At 34.9% G+C, this 22,399-nt stretch overlaps 1 protein-coding gene across 5 annotated transcripts in view; it reads left to right on the top strand.

Annotated features, from left to right (window-relative positions):
• POT1 (protection of telomeres 1) overlaps positions 1-22,399 on the top strand; it is a 78,448-nt gene that overhangs the window by 6,806 nt on the left and 49,243 nt on the right. For 4 of the 5 annotated variants that reach the window (XM_007089197.3, XM_042971261.1, XM_007089196.3 and 1 more), the window contains exons 3-7: positions 2,299-2,371; positions 6,244-6,335; positions 16,093-16,206; positions 16,971-17,018; positions 19,610-19,724. In XM_007089197.3, the coding sequence (XP_007089259.1) occupies positions 2,299-2,371; positions 6,244-6,335; positions 16,093-16,206; positions 16,971-17,018; positions 19,610-19,724 (442 nt within the window). Of the gene's footprint in view, positions 1-2,298; positions 2,372-6,243; positions 6,336-16,092; positions 16,207-16,970; positions 17,019-19,609; positions 19,725-22,399 lie in introns of those variants that run through there. The other variant, XM_042971270.1, reaches the window with a different exon arrangement.

The following is a 22,399-nucleotide window of genomic DNA, read 5'->3' as shown; positions in this document are numbered from 1 at the left end:
ACCATATTCAGTAGTTTTTATTCCTGGAAAAGTGCAGGCCTTTCTGCTCAGCCTTTTGTGTGGTGTTGAGTTAATCCAGTTAGAAGTTGAGCGAGGTTTGGGATTTGTTGTTGTTCTGGTTACTTCGGTGCACTACAGGCTTTTAATTCCTTTAGAGTTACTTTGTATGTAGGATGGGGTCTGGTTGGCCAGAGGGGTTTTCTCATTGTCTAGTTTTAGGTCCTTTCTTTGTGCTTAGCCTCAGCTAAAGTTTCTCTCCCAGTTCTTTGCTTCTGTCTCAATAGTGGGTCATGTTGATTTTTACTAGACACTTGTTAGTCTTGCGATGAGTGGATGTTCTCTGTTCCGGTTTAGCCTCAGTCTTGTCGGGCAGTGCCACCTCAGTCTTGTGGGTGAGGTCTCCTTAGTGATTCTGGCCTGTCCTTAGTTGTAGGTCTGGCCCTCAACACCTGTATACCTTTTCCTGCTTATCGCTTGAAGGGGTAGAGAGTGGTTTTTTTTCCTACAGGAGGTTTTCACTGAAGCTCTAGTAAGATACATAAGTTTGTTGCTCTCCTCCCAGCAGTTCAAGGACTTTGTTCTGAGAAAGATGGGGGACATCCAGACAGGGTTTCCTACTGTAACTCCTACCATCCTTGTATCCCCACCCCCTCTTGGCCTCAACTTTGTCAGGTTTGTACAGAACAGCTTATAAGCGGGTGAGTTCCCCTTGTGTCTGCAGCTCCCAAAAGCTTCACGTCCCGTCACTACCCACACTTGGCCTTTAGCAACGTATTAAAAATGTTAGACGGGGGCACCTGGGTGGCTCAGTGAGTTACGTGTCTGACTTGGGCCCAGTCATAATCTCGTCGTTTGTGAGTTTGAGCCCCCATATTGGGCTCTCTGCTGTCAGCGCAGAGCCCACTCTGGATCTTCTGTCTCTCTCTCTCTCCCTCTCTCTCCCTCTCTCTCCCTCTCTCTCCCTCTCTCTCTGTCTGTCCCTTCCTCCTTCGTGCTCTCCCTAGTTCAAAAATTAATAAACGTTAAAAAAAATATATTAGATGAATTTTCTGACACATGTCAGGCAGCTTTACCTCAGGTGAGCAAGTGGTTACCGCCCATCTCTCCCTGAAGATTTTCCCTTTACATTTCTGATAAGTTGGTTGCCTTGTGACCTCAACTCCCTGTTGCCCCTGTCTTATTGGAAGTTTTTCTCTTTTCCTAGATTTCTGATTAGTTGGTTGTCTTTTGACTTCAGTTCTCTGGTGGGTCAAGAAAGATGTTGAAATTTGTACATTGTCCACCTTTTTGTTGTTTTTTCCAGCTTTCTGCCTCCTAAGTGGAACTATTTACTTTTACTTTTGACCAAATCCCACACAACTGATAGCCTTAATTTAATTTTTTTCGAATTCCTATCTTATAAGTAAAATTGGTCTACACACATAGTTTTTTGTTGTTGGTGGTTACATCAAAGTCTAGAATATTGAGATATGTTTTACGTGATCCATTTTAAAAGTCTTTTAAACTTTTATTTCTATATGGAAGTTTTCAAAGAAACCTATAATGTATTTATTGATAGAATCATTAAATTTTAGAGCCAGAAGAAATTACAGAAACTACCAGGTTAAATACTTCATTTTGTCTGAGGAACTCTGATGAAGTAACTTTTTTAAGCAGATAGCTGGTTCATTACAGAAAACCGAGGACTAAACTTGATGTGTGCCTTCGTCCTTTGCGTCGTCCCACAGACCTTACTTATGAGATGACCATTCTGCACTTTTTAACCCTTCTTTCTTTATTTACAATTTTTTTTTTAATTTTTGTTTATTTATTTTGAGAGAGAGAGAGAGAGAGCACCAACAGGGGAGGGGCAGAGACAGAGAGAGAGAGACTGTTGATCTCCTGAACTGTGAGATGATGACCTGAGCCGAGATCAAAAGTTGGACACTTAACTGAGCCACCCAGGTGCCCCTTCTTCAAATTAGTGTTTCTTTCTTTCCAGGAGCAAAATTTTTGTTTTTCTTTAGTAGAGGATAACTTTTTAGGTTAAAATGGAACTGAAGGTGAGCCTCTTCACTTTATCTGTAAAATGAGGTATTGGATAATATTTGACTAACAAGATTGTTTAACAGTTAAATTGTGAACCTAAATAATTCGGTCTTTGGACATTGCTCTAGTAAAATCACTTTCATGTCTTAAATATGGTGACATGAACACAGTACCTTGTTTTTTTGTTTTTTTTCCCCCTTTTCCCTTATTTCTTGCTGTTATAAAAAGCTCTTTTGGCTCTTCTGTATAACTATTTTTTTCTCATTTTAGGGAAAACTCTCAATTATCTCTTCTTTAACTTCTGGTGGAAATAGAACAGCTGTTTTGAAGATTGCATTACAAGGTATACAATATAATACGACCATTTCTGCTTAACCTTTTGCTTGTAATCTGCAAATGGATAACTTCATATATGTACATACTCACATAGGCACAGTAGTGTAAGAAACTATAGGATGAAATAATTTTTTTCCATTAAATTTTCTCCCACTGTCTATCCTCTCTCCCCTCTCCCATTGCTTCTGTTTCATTTCAGATTTCTTTAATCTCATATCTAGACTGTTAAATAGCTAACTGATGCCTCTACCTTCTAGTTTCACTAGTGTGACCTAAACAGCCTAGCAAACTTAACTTTCTTAAAATACTACTTTCAGCATGTTATTTGTTACCTAGATATAGTTAGGAGATTATTCCTTCTTCCTAGTAACCTTCAAATAATCCTAGTAAGCTAGGAAGAGCTACCATGGAGTATTTGAGGACCAAAATAGATCTCATCTAAAGCCTAAAATTGGTTTGAAGAAGGGTCTGCAGCAGTGAATGGGAAACAGACTTTGAACTACAACATTCTGTAACTACTGAAAACCAGTTACATATGAGATACTGTTTTAGATATGGGAGATACAGCAGTGAGTGACCAAAACAAAGCCCCTGCTTTCATGATGTTTACATTGTAGGGGAATAAATAATTACAAAAGTAGTTAGTATTAAGTAGAAATGTCTGAAGAAAAATAAAGCATGATCAAGTGGTAGGCCTGATGTATCATCCTTTTGATATATTGTTAGTTTGATTTACTAATATTTGGTTAAACAGTTTATGAAGGATGTTGTTCCAACTCTGTCTTTTCTGTGGTGATTTTGACTGTGGTATCAGAGTAATGCTGTCCTCCTGAAAGGAGTGTTAAGTGCCTCCTCTTATTTTCTGGATGAGTTTATCTGCTTTTATTTCTTCCTTAAGTATTTGTAGAATTCATCAGTGAAGCCAGCTGTGCCTGGAAATCTCTATGGGAAACTTTTAAACCCTATGTTCAATGTCTTCATTTTTTATGGGGCTTTTTGGGTTATCTTTTTTCCTTAAGTAATGTTGATAGTTTGTTTCTAAAGGAATTTTTCTGTTTCATCTTAGTTGTCAAGTATATTGGCATAAAGTTATTCCTAATATATTTTTGATATACTTTTAATGTTGATATGATCTACTTTTAATGTAGTGATGTTCTGTTTCATTGATTCTCTCTATCATTTTTTTTCCCCTGATCATTCTGGCTAGAGATTTGTTTTGTTGATCTTTAAAATCAACTTTTCATTGATTCTTCTCTGTTTTTCAGTTTTCTGTAACAGTTTATTCATTTTAATCTGTTAACTCCACTCGGTATACTATTAACCTCTTTTTTTTTTAATGTTTTAAAATTTTTTAATTTTAAAAATCATTTTTTTATGTTCGTTTATTTTTGAGGCAGAGCGAGAGATAGAGTGCAAGCCAGGGAGGGGCAGACAGAGGGAGACACAGAATCTGAAGAGGACTCCAGGCTTCGAGCTGTCAGCACAGAGCCCGACGCAGGGCTCGAACTCACAAACTGTGAGATCATGACCTGAGCTGAAGTCTGATGCCCAACCAACTGAGCCACTCAGGCGCCCCAATTCTTTTTTTTTTTTTTTTTTTTTTTAATGTTTGTTTATTTTTGAGAGAGAGAGAAAGAGCGTGAGTGGAGGAGGGGCAGAGAAAGAGGGAGACACAGAATCCGAAGCAGGCTCCAGGCTCTGAGCTGTCAGCACAGAGCCCAACGTGGGACTCAAACCCATGATCCGCAAGATCATGACCTGAGCCAAAGTTGGTCATTAACCGACTGAGCCACACAGATGCCCCATATTAACTTCTAATGTTATATTTTTCTACCCTGAAAGTTCATTTTGAGATTTTTTTTGCATCTTCCATTTTCTCTTCATGTTCTTGGCTGATAATTTTTTTTATTGGATGCTGGATGCTTAGAATTTTATATTGTTTAATGTTGGGTTTATTTGCTATCCTTTAAATACTATTTGTCTTGATTTTAGGATATATTTAATTTTCTTAGAATCAGTTTGATTAGCTTTGTTGGGGTGTGTATAGAACAGCCTTTATCTTCAGGCTAATTTGGCCTTATCACTGAGAAAATACCCTTCCGACAACTCTATTCTAGGCTCTGCGTATGAGGATACCATTCTGTCTGGTTGGAACCAGAACAGCTCCTAGCTCTATGCGAGTGTCGGAACTGTTCTGCCTACTCCTTTCAAGTGGTTCTTCCGCTTCTTGACCTTCTTGCCTTCATGCCATTGGAGATCAACATTCCACCAAAGATCTGTAGGCACCCATCTTCGTATCACCAGGGCACTCTGTGTCTGTGCTGCTCTCTTCCATTTGACACTCTTCTCTGCAAATTCTAGCCACCTTAGTATCCTTGTATCTGAGCTCTTCTGAATTCACTGAGGCTGCTGAGCTTTGTTTGAGTTTGAGCCCCATTTTCTGCTGCCTGGAAACTCTCCAGGAATTAAGCTGGAGAATTGCCTTATTTTCCTCCTCAAAGAGATTGCTCTCTGGGGTAGTTGGGGCACTTGGGGCACATGTTCAGTCCCACTTGGGCTCAGGTCACAATCTCGCAGTTTGTGGGTTCAAACCCCAAGTCAGCCTCTGCGCTGACAGCTGCTTCAGATTCTGTGTCTCCCTCTCTCTTTACCCCTCCCCTGCTCATGCTCTGTCTGTCTGTCTCTCTCTCTCTCTTTTAGAAATATTAAAAAAAGAAAGATCGCTTTCCTACACTTACTGTTGTCTGATACCTGAAAACTGTTGTTTCATATTTTTTTTCTTAGTTTCCTAGTTGTTTTAAGATGAGAATAAATCCAGTCCTTATTAGTCCATGATGGCCAGAAACAGACCTCTGATAGGCCATTTCAAATATTAACAAAGCGTGTTATATTTTGATTAGAAGCCACTATGTGTTTGAGAAACATTAGTGTTTCAATTTATGTATATACTTGCTTTGAGGAGTTGAAGAGGTAAGTGAAGGGAGGTAATGTGCAGCCACGTGTTAGTTATTTGACCGCTCGGTGGCACCAGATCTGACAGAGTAGCAGACGCAACAGTTCTGACTCACACAGAGGACTGTCAGTTTGGCAGAGGTCTTTCATGCACTGCATAGATTCAAAAAAATCTCAAATCATGGCAGTTTCTTGGAGTAGTTGAGTACTTGAAAGCTGATATGAATGAGACTTTTCCTCAGATGGTATAACTGAGTCTTAGCATTTGGCCCTACCGCACTGGTTACAGGAGGTGACCTCTGGAGAATGCGGATTGTGCAGATTCTTTTCCAAAGCCTAGAAGATCCAAATGAGGTTACTTGTAGAATATTCATTCCTTATTTCCCGAGTAAATTGCATTTTCAGAGTCACAGATACTTTGGTCTTTACGCACACTCTATTCTTTTACTCTTCCATTTGTGAGTGTGGGAGGAGAAAATCACTTTTCTAGAATAAAACTTAATGTACTGACACTGTGGATTACTGGAAGTTCGGTAAAAGTGAACTGCTTTGGGGATGATATGTTATACAGTATAAAAATTGAGTAATTGTTGTATTTCATTTCCTTTTATTACAAACATGGAAAATAAATAGAAAGTGGTTATTGTGTGCTGTTAATGTGATATTTATAGAAATTTATAAAATATATTCTAGTTGAAACTTGTTATAATTTTGATTTTGGTACCTAATAGCATTCTGTGCATTATTTTTGCAATACTTAAGGTTAACCTAAAAGCGAATGGTAAAATTTTTAATTCTTCATAATTGCATTTTGAATTAACTATTGTTTTTAGAATATAGCTGTCATCAATTTTCCTGTGTGTGTAAAACTGCTGTATCTAATTAAGTGTTGTTTTTTTTTTTTTGTATGTGTGTTTCTCTTTGTAGAACAAGAAAATTCAGATTCAGACATCAACACCATCAATGTATTATTTTTTGGAAAATTAGCAAAGGACTGTGCAAAAGTTTTCTATGAAGGGGTAAACCATTTTCATATTACTTTATTGTTCTAGAAGTAGATTGAAAATTATTGATACTATATTCATCTTATATATCTTTTTTTTAATAGATTCATTATATATTTGTAGTTATGTAAAAAAATGATATTAAGCAACATCTTTAAAATTGCAACATTCTTAAGAGATTGTAAAATTTATCATTGACATAAAAAGCGACAAATTTTCCTCTCACTTCATTTTAATGTTTAATATTCAATATTCAATATTGAATATAGTCAGTATTCAATGTATATGTACATAATTAAAAATAATTCTTAATAACTAAAAAATAATATAAGCTATAACACTCTGTATTTTTGAGTTATTTTCTAATAATTGTTTCAAAATACGTGCCTCCTAAATCCAACAAGATACTACCAAACTGAACCCAGTGGCATATTAAAAGGAATTGACAATATGACCAAGTGGGATTTATCCTAAGAGTGCAATTTGATTCATCATACATCAATCAATCCTTATAATACATCACATTAATAGAACAAAGGGAAAAAACAAATAGTTGTCTTAATTGATACACAAAAGGCCATTTGGTAAAATCCTAAACCCTTTTATAATCAAAACACTCAGGAAACACCACGGGATAGAAGGGAAATCCTCAACACAATACAGGGCAATTATGACAAACCCACAGCTAACATCAAACTGCGTGGTAAAGGAATCAAAGCTTCCCCCTAAGATTAGGAACAAAACAAGGTTGCTCATTTTACCACTGCTCTTCCATGTCCTACTGAAAGTTCTAGCCCCAGAACAAAAGGACAACTATTGTGTGTTTCCATTCATATGAATATGTGGAATAGGCAAATTCAGAGTCAGAAAGTAGATTAGCGGTTATCAGGGTCTGGGGATGGGAGGAGGGGATGGGGAGTTATTGCTTAATGGTTAAAGAATTTCTGTTTGGGATGATGAAAACGTTTTGGAAATAGTGATGATGGTTGCATGCATCGTGATTGTAATTAATGCCACTGAGTTACACACTTAAAAATAGTTAAAATGGCAGAGCGCCTGAGTGGCTCAGTCGGTTAAGCGTCCGACTTTGACTCGTGTCATGATTTCATGGCTTGTAGGTTCAAGCCCCACATCGGGCTCTGTGCTGACAGCTCAGAGCCTGGAGCCTCCTTTGGATTCTGTGTCTCCCTCTTCCTGCCCCTCTCCCGCTCTCTGTCTCTCTGTCAAAACTGAACAAATATTTTTTAAAAAAAGAGTGTTTTAGACCAGGAAATTGCAAGTACAAACACTCTGAAGTATGAGTGCGTGTTCCAGATGCAGTAGGGGGTCAGAGTGTCTAAATCCTAGCAGGTGTGACTGGGGCAAAACACTTAATTCCATTCAGCCTTTTTTATTTTAATCTTTAAAGATTAAAAAAACTCTTAAAAATTTTTTTATTAAAAAAAATCTCAAGTTAAACAAAAATTAATTTAAAAAAATCTTTAAACAAATCGTAAGATAGGGATAATAATACCTACCTTTCTGGATTGTTGTTCGGGTTAGACATAAATGTGCCTACTGCTGGGAATAGGTGGGAACTCAGTACTGGCAGCTGTTGTTACGACTCTTTTTATCTTCTCTTACTGAAATTAGGTGCAGCCCCAATGAGGAAGAGCAGGGTGGAGAAAGGGCAACTGAGTCTGAGCCCCAGAGTGTGGCTTCCAGTTAATTACTGGATTTTGAGTAACCATTGATAATCTCCAGATATACATTTAATCAAATATGAAATGAGAATGTTGGATTAGCTGTGAATTCTGAATCAGTCCGACATACAGTAGTTTCAGAAACTGGTGATGTATAAATAGTTCTGTGGACTTGAGAAATGGTGCTATTTTGTAAAATCTGTCTTTGGAGTCTAGAATAAAGATCTGTGTCAAGGAAACTGTAAGAAAATCTGCCTTTTTTTTTTTTTTTCTACAAGCATTTTGGGAATAGATTGCCAAACTCAAGTTTTGTCTTTTTTGCTAAAGCTTCTGTGAAGAGGTGGTAAATCAGTTAATTTCTTCCTAATTTATAATGTGAAAGAAGGGAAGGAGAATCAGCATAGTGGTTTTTCCCTCCTGTGAAAAATTGTTATTACATCACTGGTATATTTTAAAATCTTACTTTTAGAATTTAAGGAAATAAGGTATTTGCTGTGTAATTTATGTACTGAAACTCCTAGTATGTTTCATCAGACTTTCTCTCAGAATGATAGCTAGAGTAATTTGGGGTACAGTTTTAAAAATTTGAGATGTATAGTTCTAATTTAGTTGATGTGGTACAGCAGAGTTCCAGAAGCAAATGTACTTAAAAGTGAAGTGTTACCTGACCGTCTGCTTCAGGTAGTAAGCAGTTGCTCTATACGGCTGTTTTGATAGAGCACTTTTGTGGGTGCCTCCAGTAAAGGCATGTTCTTCTTCTTCTTGCCCTTGAAGACATGACTTTATTTCAGCTTAGGTAAAATAATTAATATTCAGGATGGCAGTTCTAAAAAAATTCAGTGCTTAAGATCTGAAATCATGCCATTTTTTAAGGGAGATATTCTTCAGAAATGATGAGGTGAAGGAGAAAGAATATGGATGAAAGCGAGAATATTAAGTAGGTGTTTAACAAGGGAAGTTTCACTTATTTGGGGGAAAAAAAACCTTACATATCCTTTTTCCTCTGAGCTAGAAAATGGTATGTTACAGTACTTTGTTAGATAGGGAAAAATGAAACAATATCAGTTTGGTGACTAATTTGCATGTGAAACTAAGCTTTAACAGATAATTTCTCTGGCTCTTCATCCTTGCAAAAACAAAACAAAAACAAACAAATGCTGTTAACAGCTTCCTCATTTTTTATGCTACTAGGTATGCATAGGCAAGTTTTGCTCTAATACATTGAATTAGTAATATTTAGTGTTTGTGGATTATAGGGGATATGAAATACATATGAAATGTAGTTTTATGCTCTTAATTCAGATGAACTCTTTCCATCTGCAAAGAGGTATACTTTTAACAGAGAGATTTTGGAGATTTCACACACCAGGGCCAGGAAATGATAGTCAGCTTCCTTTCAACTTGCTCAGATCATTAAAGTTGCCTTTCCTTTCTTTCCTGATATTTTTTAATAAGTAAGACATTAAATTATCTGTTTTAAATTCCTGCTGCAGAGAAAAGACAATTTTAATGCATGATCAGGAGGGAGGCTCTATTATCTTTTTTAAAGAGTCAACTAGCTATAAAATTAAAGCCTACTTAATTTTTGTGAAAGGACCATTAGTTTGTAGATGAAGATGAGTATTCTAGGATGCAGAGATTTCCAGTGAGCCCCCAGCAGTGTATAGATCATCAGAAGATGTTTTTGAATCAACTAAATGTGTATGTAAATGTACATGTGCCCCCCCCACCCCCCAGAAGGCCATTTATAACTCATTCTGAGAGATCCATGAACCCACAGCCATTAAGAACTGCTTTTTAAGGGCAGAATTTCATATGATTCTATTATGGTATATAGTTGTGTTAATATTGAATTCTAATAGTAGTGAAGTGACCACATTATACAGAAATGATAATGATTTGATATTAGAAATGAGTATCTTGTAAAAATCCTGTATTATTTTTAGAAGAATTTGTGAAAGTTAAGTGCTAATATGAATACATTGTTTTACATTCTTAAATTCTTGGGGTGCCTGGGTGGCTCAGTCGGTTGAACGTCCGACTTCGGCTCAGGTCATGATCTCGCGGTCCGTGAGTTCGAGCCCCGCGTCGGGCTCTGTGCTGACAGCTCAGAGCCTGGAGCCTGTTTCAGATTCTGTGTCTCCCTCTCTCTGACCCTCCCCCATTCATGCTCTGTCTCTCTCTGTCTCAAAAATAAATAAACATTTAAAAAAAATTCTTAGAAACATTTTTAAAAAACAATACAAAAGTGTATCTTTGAGGGAAATGTTCTAGGTAGAGTTTGTATGAGAAAAGTGTGTGTTATATTTTTTATGTATACATTTAAAAAATTATTTCACTCAAGTGTATGGATCTCTATCTTATACTTCCTCTTTACTCCAAGGGTGTTTCTGTGACTGCATGTGTGTGCACATGCATGTATGTGTTTTTTTTAAAGGGGTGGTTTAGAACTTTTAAACAGGTTTTCTGGCTAGCATAGTTGGTTGCTTTGAAGTACAATGATATAAAGAAATTGTAAATATTGATTTCTAGTGATTTAAGAAAAATGAACTTCGGTGTCATCTGTTTTTTATTTTACATAGTTCAATAGCCAATGATAATGGCTATACTTAGGAGACTGTTAGCTAGATTTTGCTTAAGAAGTACGTAATAGAAAACATTGTTTCTTTTTCAGACATTTGTGATAGCCAGCTTCTACTGTTTAACTAGTGTTTTTTTTTTTCCTAATCCTTTTATTTAGGATATTAAATTTGTATGGAATTTTATGGATTGTATGGATTAAATTTGTATGGAATTTATGGTGCTTCTATATATGTTTATCATTTGAACTTTTAATAACCCTCTGTGGTAAGGGTCATCATAGTTTTAAGAAGATAACCACTGTGAAGCTAAGATTTGTTACAGGACTTGTAGTAGTAAGTGGAGACATGACTCTATCTCCACGACTGTATTCTTTTCTTGCCTCAGGAAGATCATGTGGACTTGGGTTAAATCTTGTAAATATTTGGTTTAGAAGATTGTGTTTTTCTTGTCTGGTCATGGTTTTATTTATTTTTATTATTATTTTTTAACATTTATTTATTTTTGAGACAGAGAGAGACAGAGCGTGAACAGGGGAGGGGCAGAGAGAGAGGGAGACACAGAATCTGAAACGGGCTCCAGGCTCTGAGCTGTCAGCACAGAGCCTGACGCGGGGCTCGAACTCACGGACCGTGAGATCATGACCTGAGCCGAAGTCGGACGCTTAACCGACTGCCACCCAGGCGCCCCATGGTCATGGGTTTAAAAAACATTCAAATGCTATGGAAGGGTATAACCGGGAAAGCCAAAGCTGCCCCTTTCCCAGTGCCTAGTCCCTTTGTTAGATAAAACCACCGCTGTGCTGCTTCTCCTTTCATCTTTCCAGCTGTCCTGTATGTGTATAGTTATGTGTATACTTCTGTATGTGTGTATCTGTGTGTGCACACAGATGAGCTCATATATGCACATTTTTCATCAAATGACAATATTATTCATGTTTCGTGAGTTGCTTTATTTTACAACATATCTTAGATATCTTTAGAGAAGAAGGGTTTTAAAAATAAATACATGGTATTAAATATTAGAGGTCTATATTTTATATTTTATTCTATTCTATTCTATTCTATTCTATTTTATTATTTTATTTTATTTTCATTTAACTTTGAGAGAGAGTGAGAGCACGAGCAGGAGAGTGGCAGAGAGAGAGAGAGAGGGAGAAGAGAATCCCAAGCAGGCTCTATGTTGTCACCACGGAGCCCGACACAGTGCTCAATCCCACCAACCGTAAGATCATGCGTGACCTAAGCTGAAATCAAGAGTTGGTCGCTCAACCGACTGAACCACCCAGATGCCTGGATCTGTTTATATTTTAAAGACATTTTCATCTTTCTTCTTTAAGTTTTTTAAATTAAATTCCTATTTGGAAACAAAAGAATTCTAATATAATGGATTAGCAGAACATGGGCAGTGCATCTACAAAACATGCACAATGTATGAGATATTAGTATTTTACCTAACTGGCATATGAAAGGTGTTTTCTGCAGTTGAAATATATTTTAAACAGGTATTCATTAAAATAGAATAGAACTACACTAGCTAATTAGTACTTGTCAGATAACAGAGGATGTTAATGATAAGTCAGAGTTTCTCCTTTTTAAAGTACAATGGTGAGAAGCCTGAGGTCACAGTTTACTTTAAAATCTTTCTGGGTTTAAATTCATGAATGCTGATCATTTGGGAGGTCTAATTAGGCTATTTATTTTAGAGTTTGTAGTATTAAGGTTAAAAATTGTTGAAAATCAAAAGTAAAACTTTTTGCATAAAAGAATGGATTTTCTAATTCAATTCTTAAGCCTTTCTCATTTGTCACTTGCTTATTCCCTTAAGGTTAGCTCCATATTTGATTACAACAAAAATCCTAAAACATTAAAATGAATTTTAACAAAACTATAATCCTTGCTTTGCTAAACTAATGATACATTTTGTAGGAATCACATACAGTAACTGAACATCTCTCCATTTGAGGCATTTTTTTTTGAGTTTTAGCTTTCCTTTAAAGTGAGATTTAACATTTAATATATGCATATAAAATATGAGGAAAGACTTTCAAAGTATTTTTAAAGTTAAAAAAAATTTTGTCACAAAACCATCAGAATTATAGATGTTTATCAGTACATTGTTTATCCATCCCTGTGAGATTTAGTTCTGAAAGATGTAGAATAGTGAGGAGATCGGGATTCTTGTCTTAATCTACAACTAGTTAGCTGGATGTGACCTTAGACTTATCCTATCTGGTCCTTATTTTCTTATCTGAAAAATGAACATGTTTGAGTATATGATCTCTAAAGTCCTGTTTTCAGTTGTGAGATGCTAAGATTCTATGCAGTGAGTTTTGTAGTACTTGCACAGTTTATTTAATGAGGGTTTTATATATATATCTCCCTCCCCCACCACGTATTTGATTATTCATTTAGTTGTCCAAACACTTGAGTATTTTTGGTCTTCTGTACCGGATGTCAGAAACATCTTAACTGAATAAGAGGGTTATGGACCTTGCATCGTGGGACAGTGCTCAGTGGAGTAGAGGGACTTAAACAACTGTTATGTGATTGTTTTATCCAGATATGATACTTCTTGATGTTAAAAAACACCTGTGCTGATTTCATTTGATTTTTCTGTGAAACTGGTTTGCAGTAGATGTATTCTTATTGGCTAAATGCAAAAGGAAGTTGTTTAATAACAAAGGCTCACTCCTTTTAAGGCACTGTGAGAGAGTAGGTCACACACAAAAGGGAAATGACCCACTTGTTGATATCTGAGTATACTGAGTAGGTTAAAAGATTTCAGGTATACCAAATGTGTTTTTATTTTTAGCGTGTTCATGCACAGATACTGATAAAGCCTTACCACTTTAAGTCATATGGTATTCTTCTCAGGCTGGCTGCCTCCTAATACTTTTTTCAGCAGATGGAGATAAATACCTGCTTTGTATATCAGTATACACTCTTAGCACTGAACTGTGTAATTCCTATTCTTGTTTGAATGGCTTCAGTATGCTCTTTTCAGAAGCTTAGAAATTAGAACAATGCATATTAAATCTCATTTTCAGCTCAATCTAATGAATGTTTATACAAACTAATACTGCCTATTATATGTTTATCTTTTTTATCCTTTGTGCATTTGAATTAATTTAAAAGCTATTATGATTTGTAATTCATGGGAACTGGATTCTAAGAACTGTTCATTTTTTTCCCCTCTTTTGTTTAGATTTGTACTTTAATTTTACCAGTATTAATTAATTTATTTAACATATACTCTTTTGAACACTCGCCATGAACAGAAGCTCCTTCAGTTGCTTGTATGGGATATGTAGGTAGATAAGACATTCTTAGTCCCAGGGATCTTACAGACTTCTAAGAGCATTACAAACATTAAGAAATCTTTGTAAATAACACACAAGTGAAAAAAAAAATTAAAATACTGCCTAAGTTGAGTTCAGAAGAAGGGAGAATTTTTTTTTCTCAGACAATCTAGGATAGACCACATAAGAAAAGAAGCATTTACAGTCCAGGCTTTAAAAGATAGATAGGATCAGCCATATGCAAAAGAGAACAATGCTATTTATTATTAGTGGGGGCTCAGGATAAGCAAAGAATGTATGTGAAAAAGCAGTAGGCATATAAGAGAATCTGATTTGTGTAGTATTGTATAGACGTATCTGGAAATAAAACAGGCCACGTTGGTGGGGATGAGATCTCTGAGGGCCTTTAGCAGTTTGTGTGTGTGTATATACATATATTCAAATATAAGTTCATCTTTATAAATATAGTAAATAAACACATTGTTTTTCTTTCCTTAAAGAATTTTGGTTGTTATTCTATGTTGATTTTGTACTAGAAGAAAAGTTTTCTTGTAACCTTTTACTGAATTGTATTGCTAATGTTAAAGTAGAATTACTTCTGAAAAATTTTTTCTTATGAATGCTAATGTCCTGCTTTTAATGATACATTCTATTTAAAATGTTTTCGTTATTAAATATTCATTATTCTTAACAAGTTTATACATAAAAATAAAAAATATTCATCCGTAGCACTAACACTTGTATTTAGTAGATTTCTTTTCATATAATATTTAAGATATTTTCAAGTAAAATAGCAAAGGACATGAGATAGGTTAGTTTTTGTGCTTTTAAGAGAATTTAGAACTGATAAATCAATGATTCCCTACTTCTGTGTATCTTCCTGTGTTAGTTTGATTAAACAACTTTAAATCTTACACCAAAGTCGTAAGTTTTCATTTAAATCAGAATATATTGGTCTGATGTAAGTTGAAAGCATTGCATATTTTTCAGTTTATAAAAGTAATTTATTCCAGAAGCATTCTTACTGCTTATTTTATTTCCCATTAAAACTGCCTAAAAACATAAAGAATATTCAGTGAGGATAATTTTCTCCCATTTAACTATGAAGAGTTGTGTTTATTTAGCATTACCAACACAGACAATTATGTTTGCAGTCTCATGTAAAGAATGGAAAAAATGCAGAAATTTTCAGACTTAAAATATCTGAATAGAGCTAGAGATCTTAGAAAGGCAATATAAGGTCCATACTTTGATTCAATTTGTTCATGGAGGGCCTACTTTGGGCCAAGCTCTATAAATACAGAGCAGAATAACACATGACCCCTGTCTTCAAGGTGTTCACAGCCTTGTTTAATAGGTCTAAGTAGAGAATCCTGGGATTGACACGGGACCCTTTCTTGTATGTACAAAGCAAAAGTCAATAATGCAGAAGGCTTCCATTTGGTGGAAATTAAGATTATTGAAGGAAGCTGCCTGAAGCCCACGAGTTTTTATGTATCTTCAGATTTTGGTGTTAAAATTAGAAGAGTAGAATAATATATATAATGCATAAATATAAAACATGTTGAGTGTATATGTTCCAGTATTTAGAAAATAAGGCGGTTTAAAGAATGAGAGAGGCAGGAATAAATGGGAATTGGCTTCTTATTACTATTATAAACCTAAGTAGAAAGAAAATATTTTTTTCATATTAGTATATAAATGAAAATTTCTTATTTATTTTCATATTCTGGATTTGTACGTACATACGTTAGCTTTTTGACAGTGTGGAGTTTTTACACTAATGAAATGTCTTTCTCAATGTAGTCTCTCAACTCTGATATTTAGTTTCATTTAAATTTCATTCTTATTACTCTTGGATCATCTCTTGTCTCTTCATTATTTGTGCAAACTTATACAAATTGAGGTAAGCATTGATTTTTGAACTCTCACTAAATAGCAATTTTCAAGTGATTTAGTTGGTGTTTTCCTGGTCCATGAATTAGGACATTGCACTAGTCTATGGCTACATTGTTGATGCCCTTTCAGAGGAAATGATAGTCTCAATCTTATATTCAGAAAACATTAAACATATGTAGGCTAACCTATAAAAAGTTTTCCATTTTATAGAAATCATTCCTGTTTTTAAATAATAATAAAAATAAAAATGTATATGACATTCAGAATTACAGATACTTTGATGATTTAAAACCATTTTTTTTCTATGTAGGACACCATTGCAGTGGCTGGATTTTCTGTCTTGTCAGCATCTTCATCTACAGGCAGAGACGGTAAACATTGCTTATTTTTGAAAGCATTTGAGGACTTCAGATCAACTGTTTATGTAAGTGTGTAATTTTTAGTCTAATCATATCATGAGTTCAGGTGATGGAATAGGAGTAGTATTTCTATAAATCTGTAGATAAACAATTTAGTCTGAGTTTTGTTAATTAAATATTTTAAGTTTAAAAAATAGAAATTCTTTTATTGGCTTTATGTTTAGAATCACTCCAGGTAGAAAAGAAAGATCCTTTAAAGTTAATTATTTATTAATGGAATTTTTAAAACTTCATAGGTACTCTAGACCTGATATTATTCTTTGCAATTATACCATCAGACTCTTGATGGTGTACTTGATTTTGCTTTAAATTTATCAAGTGCTCCTTTTTAGGTAAAACTGATTTCCATTTATCTTACTCTTTATGAAGATGCCCATTCTCTACCTCCTGCTTCACCCCTCCCCCCACAGCCTCTATTGTGTGTGCACACACACAGAGACTACCTATTTGGTCAAGGGTGTCAGAGAAGTAGAGTTGGGCCAAGCCATGTGCCTGCAGGCTACTGTCTGCATGTTTTCTCTAGTGTCCAGAAGGGCCTTATATAGGCAAAGGGGGGGGGGGGTCCTGTGATATTTCAAATTGATAAATTACTCTTAAGCTAAGCTTAGACAACTTTACATGTGTCAGTCTTAATTTGTAAGACATAATTTTATGCTATTCTAATGAATTTGAATATTATACAGTTAAGTGTGTAGCTTTATTGCAATTAAAGGTCTGCAATCACATTGGAGGTTATTTGTATACAAGTAAATCCTCTTTCTGTTTTCAGGTTTATGTTAAATCCGTAAGAGATTTTTCTACAGAATCAATGTCTTTGGTAAGATGACATGCAGTTTAATATAGAGTATGCACACACCTCCCACTCACACACACATAAAAATGCACACATGTATATGCATACATATATGTATTTTTTTGATCCACTTTACAGTCTGATTTTAAAATACTACCAATACAGTGGGAAAACATAATCTCTACATTTTTGATATCTAATAATGTTAAATTTGAGTTATGTATTTACCTGGTAATTAATACCTGGTTGTTCTATTGTCTGGAATATCTACTGATATTTTGTATAAGCTACATATACAAGAAAATTAAAATGGAAAAGAAGTTTTATTGTGTGAAGATAATGGGATAAATACTCCCCACCCCCCCGCACCCCGAGAGAGATTGAGAGAGAGAGAGAGAATTTATCTTAGCACAGAGCCCAACGTAGGGCTTGATCCCATGACCTGAGCAGAAACCGAGTTGGATGCTCAACTGATTGGGCCACCCAGGTGCCCCCATGCATCCATCCATCCATCCATTTATTTATTTATTTATTTATTGTATGTTTTTTATTAGATTAGTACTACTTTCACACCTCAGGCAAATTCTTTTGTTTCATCATCAGCTATATTTATAAGCAGATTATCAGATGCCAAGTTGCGATTTGACAAATAATTTAATTTAAATTTTTTTTATTTAAAAAGTTTTTTCTTTAACGTTTATTTATTTTTGAGAGAGAGAGGTAGAGCACAAGCAGGGGAGGGGCAGAGAGAGGAGGAGACACAGAATCCAAAGCAGGCTCCAGGCTCTGAGCTTTCAGCACAGAGCCTGACACGGGGCTCAGACCCACAAACCATGAGATCCTGACCTAAGCCGAAGTCAGACACTTAACTGACTGAGCCACCCAGGGGCCCCTAATTTTAAGGATTTTATTATACTTGTGATACATTTTTTATTTTTATTTTTTTATTATTTTATAAAATGTTATAGCTGTAGGAAAGTTCCCATTTTTATATGTGAGGTACATGTAGCTGAGTGAGACTGGATAAAAGGTAATATATTGATGAAGTTTAATGTAAAGTTTACCTTCTACCTGTGTTCTTAAACCTTTTGTTTCTAATGGACAGAGTCCAGGGACTTTGTTTTAGTTAACAATGATTATGGGGTATAGATTTTATATTCTGAATAATACTATATGGTAGAATAATTTAAATTTGTTATTTAGGGAAACGGTAACCAATTAAAGGGTCGATATAGTTTTTTAAAAGCATGAATTAGCCCCAGGTATTAGTATTTGTGGAAATTGTTTTAGATTGCTTAGCTTCAAATATTTGATACATCCATGAGCCTGTATATAAGGAAGAAGTAAACAAAAGAGCCTCTGAAATTGGCAAAAATGCTTTTTCAGAGAGCCCAGGTATTCTGAACTCTTCGAATATAACTTAGATGCTGTATACAATATACTGGCTTCTTTACATGGAAAGTCAAATTATAATCAAGAAGTTGTTTGCTGTCCATGAATTAACAAGCACATTACAGGGATGGCCGGAATGGTTGATGTCATTGAGCTGTGCTGGCCTACCCCATTCATCTATACGTTAGGGAGATAACTTTTGGAGATAATATCTTGGGTCTAGTTATTTTGTCAGCTAAGCACATATCTTCTCTTTTCTGTCCCGTATGCTGATCATTATTTTTCTTTCATCATTGATGGGCTACACCTTTTTCTATATCAAGGTTTGATGAGATTTCTAAGCGCTGCCTTTGCTTGTGTTTGAACTGAGATATCAGTTTCCTTGAAAAAGTCAATTAACATGTTTTGATTTGATTTTTAAAAGTTTAACTCAGTAGTGTGGTAGATAACCTTATTTCCAGTTGTGGATAGGATGGATAGGTGATGGGACTAGATGTCCGACTGCTTTTAAGGATTATTTTACTAATACGCAGACATGTCCTTATAAATCAGTTTCCCTTTTCTTTCTAAACTTCTGTGCAATTATTAAAGAAAACTTTTGTTTCTATTATTACCATTAAAAAAATTTTTTTAAGTTTATTTATTTTGAGAGAGACAGAGACAGTGTGAGTGGAGGAGGGGCAGAGAGATAGGGAGAGAAAGAATCCCTGGCAGGCTCCATGCTGCCAGCACAGAGCCGGATGGGCTTGAACTCACAAAACCGTGAGATCATGACCTAAGCCCAAACCAAGAGTCATATGCTTAACTGACTGAGCCACCCTATTAAAAATTACCATTTTTAATGTCTTTATACCATTTATAATGAAAACCTGGCTTTTTTTAGGCCTAAGTAAAATCTTCATAGTGTATAGGAAAAGAAAAAAATACATATCATAAGTTTTGTTATTACTTAAGATTAAAATCCAGAACCCAAATCTCTTAAACTGCATTTCTTAGAATTGTATACAAATTGCATTATTTATAATCAAAGTTCTTTCTAAGAAAAACTGGGTGGTTTATATAGTAACCTTTATAAGCTGTGTATTTCCTTTTTTTTCAGACTATAGACTCTTTTTAGACACTTAAAAGGAAAAAAAATGCAATTAGATGGATTTGTTAATTTAAAATTTTAATCAAAACATCATTCTAAACACTATATATATTTACTGTCTTCTCTTTCTTAGGTTCCAACAACACATTATATATATACACCCCTGAATCAACTTAAGGGTGGTACAATCGTCAATGTCTATGGTGTTGTCAAGTTCTTTAAGCCTCCATATCTAAGCAAAGGAACTGGTAGGTATTAAAATTAGCGAAGATTTTAATGGACTGGAACTACTTTATTGGTTTCAGAAACATAGCTCCTTCAGTACCCTAAGTCTTAGAAACTCAGTTCTAATTTATAATTGCCACACAACATGGATGCATATGTTTTGGCTTGGCTGTTTTATAAAATAAGTATGGTCTTAAGATTCTGAAGACTAAGTTAAGAAAAGGATGCTAAGGGGCGCCTGACTGGCTCAGTTAGAAGAGCATGTGGCTCTTGATCTTGGGGTTGTGAGTTTGAGCCCCATGTGTGGTATGGAGATTACTTAAATAAATAAAACTTAAAAAAAAAAAAAGATGCTAATCTGCAACATATGAAAGTATAAAACAAGCTAGGAAAGGTAACTATATAAACAAATATAGACTATTTTAATACTGTACCCCTGGTATATAAATCACTTCTAATTCTGGTTATAGAATTTAAAAAAGACAAAAGTATAAAAAAATAACTACCTGTAAACACTTTAATGAATACACAATATAAAAAGATACAAATTACAGCATAAAGTGTATGTGAGGAGGAGTAGAAGTATAGTTTTTGTATGTGGTATTATCAGCTTAAGATAGGTTGTTGTAACTGTAAGATGTTTTATGTAAACTCCATGGTCACCACAAAGAAAATACCTGCAAAAGGAAATGAGAGAGGAATCAGAGTATGTCACTACACACAAAAAAATCAATGAAATACAAAGGAGGACAAAAGTGCTACAAGACAGAGAACAGTTACCAAAATGGCAGTAATAAGACCTTTCCGATCAATAATTACTTTAAATGTAAAAAAAAAAAATTAAACACCCCAAAGACATAGTACTTTGGTGGTTTTTGAAGATAATTGAGGAGTAAGCTAATTAATTCTGTATAGTAATACAAGCTTTTAAACAGAATCGCATAGAAAAGAATAAAAAAACATGGATTTCAGTTTTCTGAGAGTTAATATGGCAAACACACCATTACACCTTTACCTTGGTTTAATTCAATTTGACTAAATTTAACAGTCATTAATCCATTTAATCTGAAACAACATTTGTAAAAGGCATCATTATTTATGTATCATTCAGAAAGCTCTGCCAGTTGAGTTATGCTTCACTGTCCATTGTAAGATGTAGCCGTATTTTAAAGATGTTAAAAATGCAAAATGGTGTTGTTGATGAAATCCTGTCTTTATCTGCTTCATGCCTGCCCTGTGGCTCATGCTTAGAGACACAAAGATGTTCTCGTTGAGTTCATATTTACAAATTATTTTATTAAATTACACATATGTACATTTTATTATCGTGGAGTGAACTTGAAGTGTACTCTTTCGTGGGGAGATGGGAGAAACATCTTATTCTCATGTGGTCAGAGTATTTTGTTAATGTAGACTGTGAAGACTTTGTGTGGAAACGACTGTGTGAAGACTGTTAAATCTAGAGAAGTTTGAAATCAGTGGTACGTAAGTCTGAAGAGGGATGTTTTATTGGAAACTGATGATGGGGCACCTGGGTGGCTCAGTCGGTTAAGCGTCCGACTTCACCTCAGGCCGTGATCTCGTGGTTCATGGGTTCGAGCCCCGCATCAGGCTCTGTGCTGACAGCTCCGAGCCTGGAGCCTGCTTTGGATTCTGTGTCTCTCTGCCCCTCCCCTGCTCGCGTTCGTTCTTTCTCTCTCTCTCTCTCAAAAATAAACATTAAAAAAAAAAAAAGAAAACTGATGATTTCTGTTTTAGCAGAAAGGGAAATATTAAACATTAAGGTTGGAGCGAGAAGTTATTAAGTATTTATTTCTTAAATATTTTCATTTGACTTTACTTTCTCCCAAAGTCTGTGTTCCCCGCGCCATCATACTGATCAACATAGACTTGCATACTTCCACCTTGGTGATTTCTTCTCATCTTCAGGTTTTGTTCCCCCTGAATCTTAATATACGCCCATTCTGGGAATTCACTTACAAAGGTGCGATGACTATGATCCTCTTCCAATTGCGGGTGTTTTCTGGTGGCCTCTAATTAGCCTGCTGAATTCAGGAATAAGCTATATTACTGCAAATAAAGGTCCACCTGGCTTGGTAGAAGGTATAATTTTAAAACTTTTTGCACTTGATATGTTGCTAATTCTTGTCATTGAAAGTTTTTGCTAATCAGCAAATATATTCTAAAATAGCAAATGATAATGTAGAACAAAATGATAGCTGTTTTTATAACATTGATGACTATTAATTTTAAGTTGTTATTAGACAGCATAATCATGTTTTCTTCTGACAGTGTTGTTAAATCATATGTATATAATGAAAGCCTTGGGGAGCTATAATATTTATTATATATTCATATGTATTTTATATCTCTATCAGATATGTTTAGTTGGATCCAGTCCCTAAATAAAAAAGTCATGAGTAGTAATAAGCCATCTGTTATTACAATGATAATATGTTTCTCTGTTTCTTCTGAGATACTAAATTAAAATGAATCTCATCAATTTTATCACAACATATTGAAACTAAAGTATATTTTAAAGTATATTGATAATGTCTTTACTACTAGCAAGATGGTAAAGTTTTAAATGATCTTATATAACTTTAGTTACACTTTTTATTTCTGTTGATAGAACTCATCCTTCAACATACTGCAAGAAAGGGAGTCAGACGAAATAGCACTTTTTGTGTTGAGGAAA

This window comes from Panthera tigris, chromosome A2 (genome assembly GCF_018350195.1).
Source record: "Panthera tigris isolate Pti1 chromosome A2, P.tigris_Pti1_mat1.1, whole genome shotgun sequence".
NCBI lineage: Eukaryota > Metazoa > Chordata > Mammalia > Carnivora > Felidae > Panthera > Panthera tigris.
This window is presented reverse-complemented; position numbering and strand designations above follow the sequence as displayed.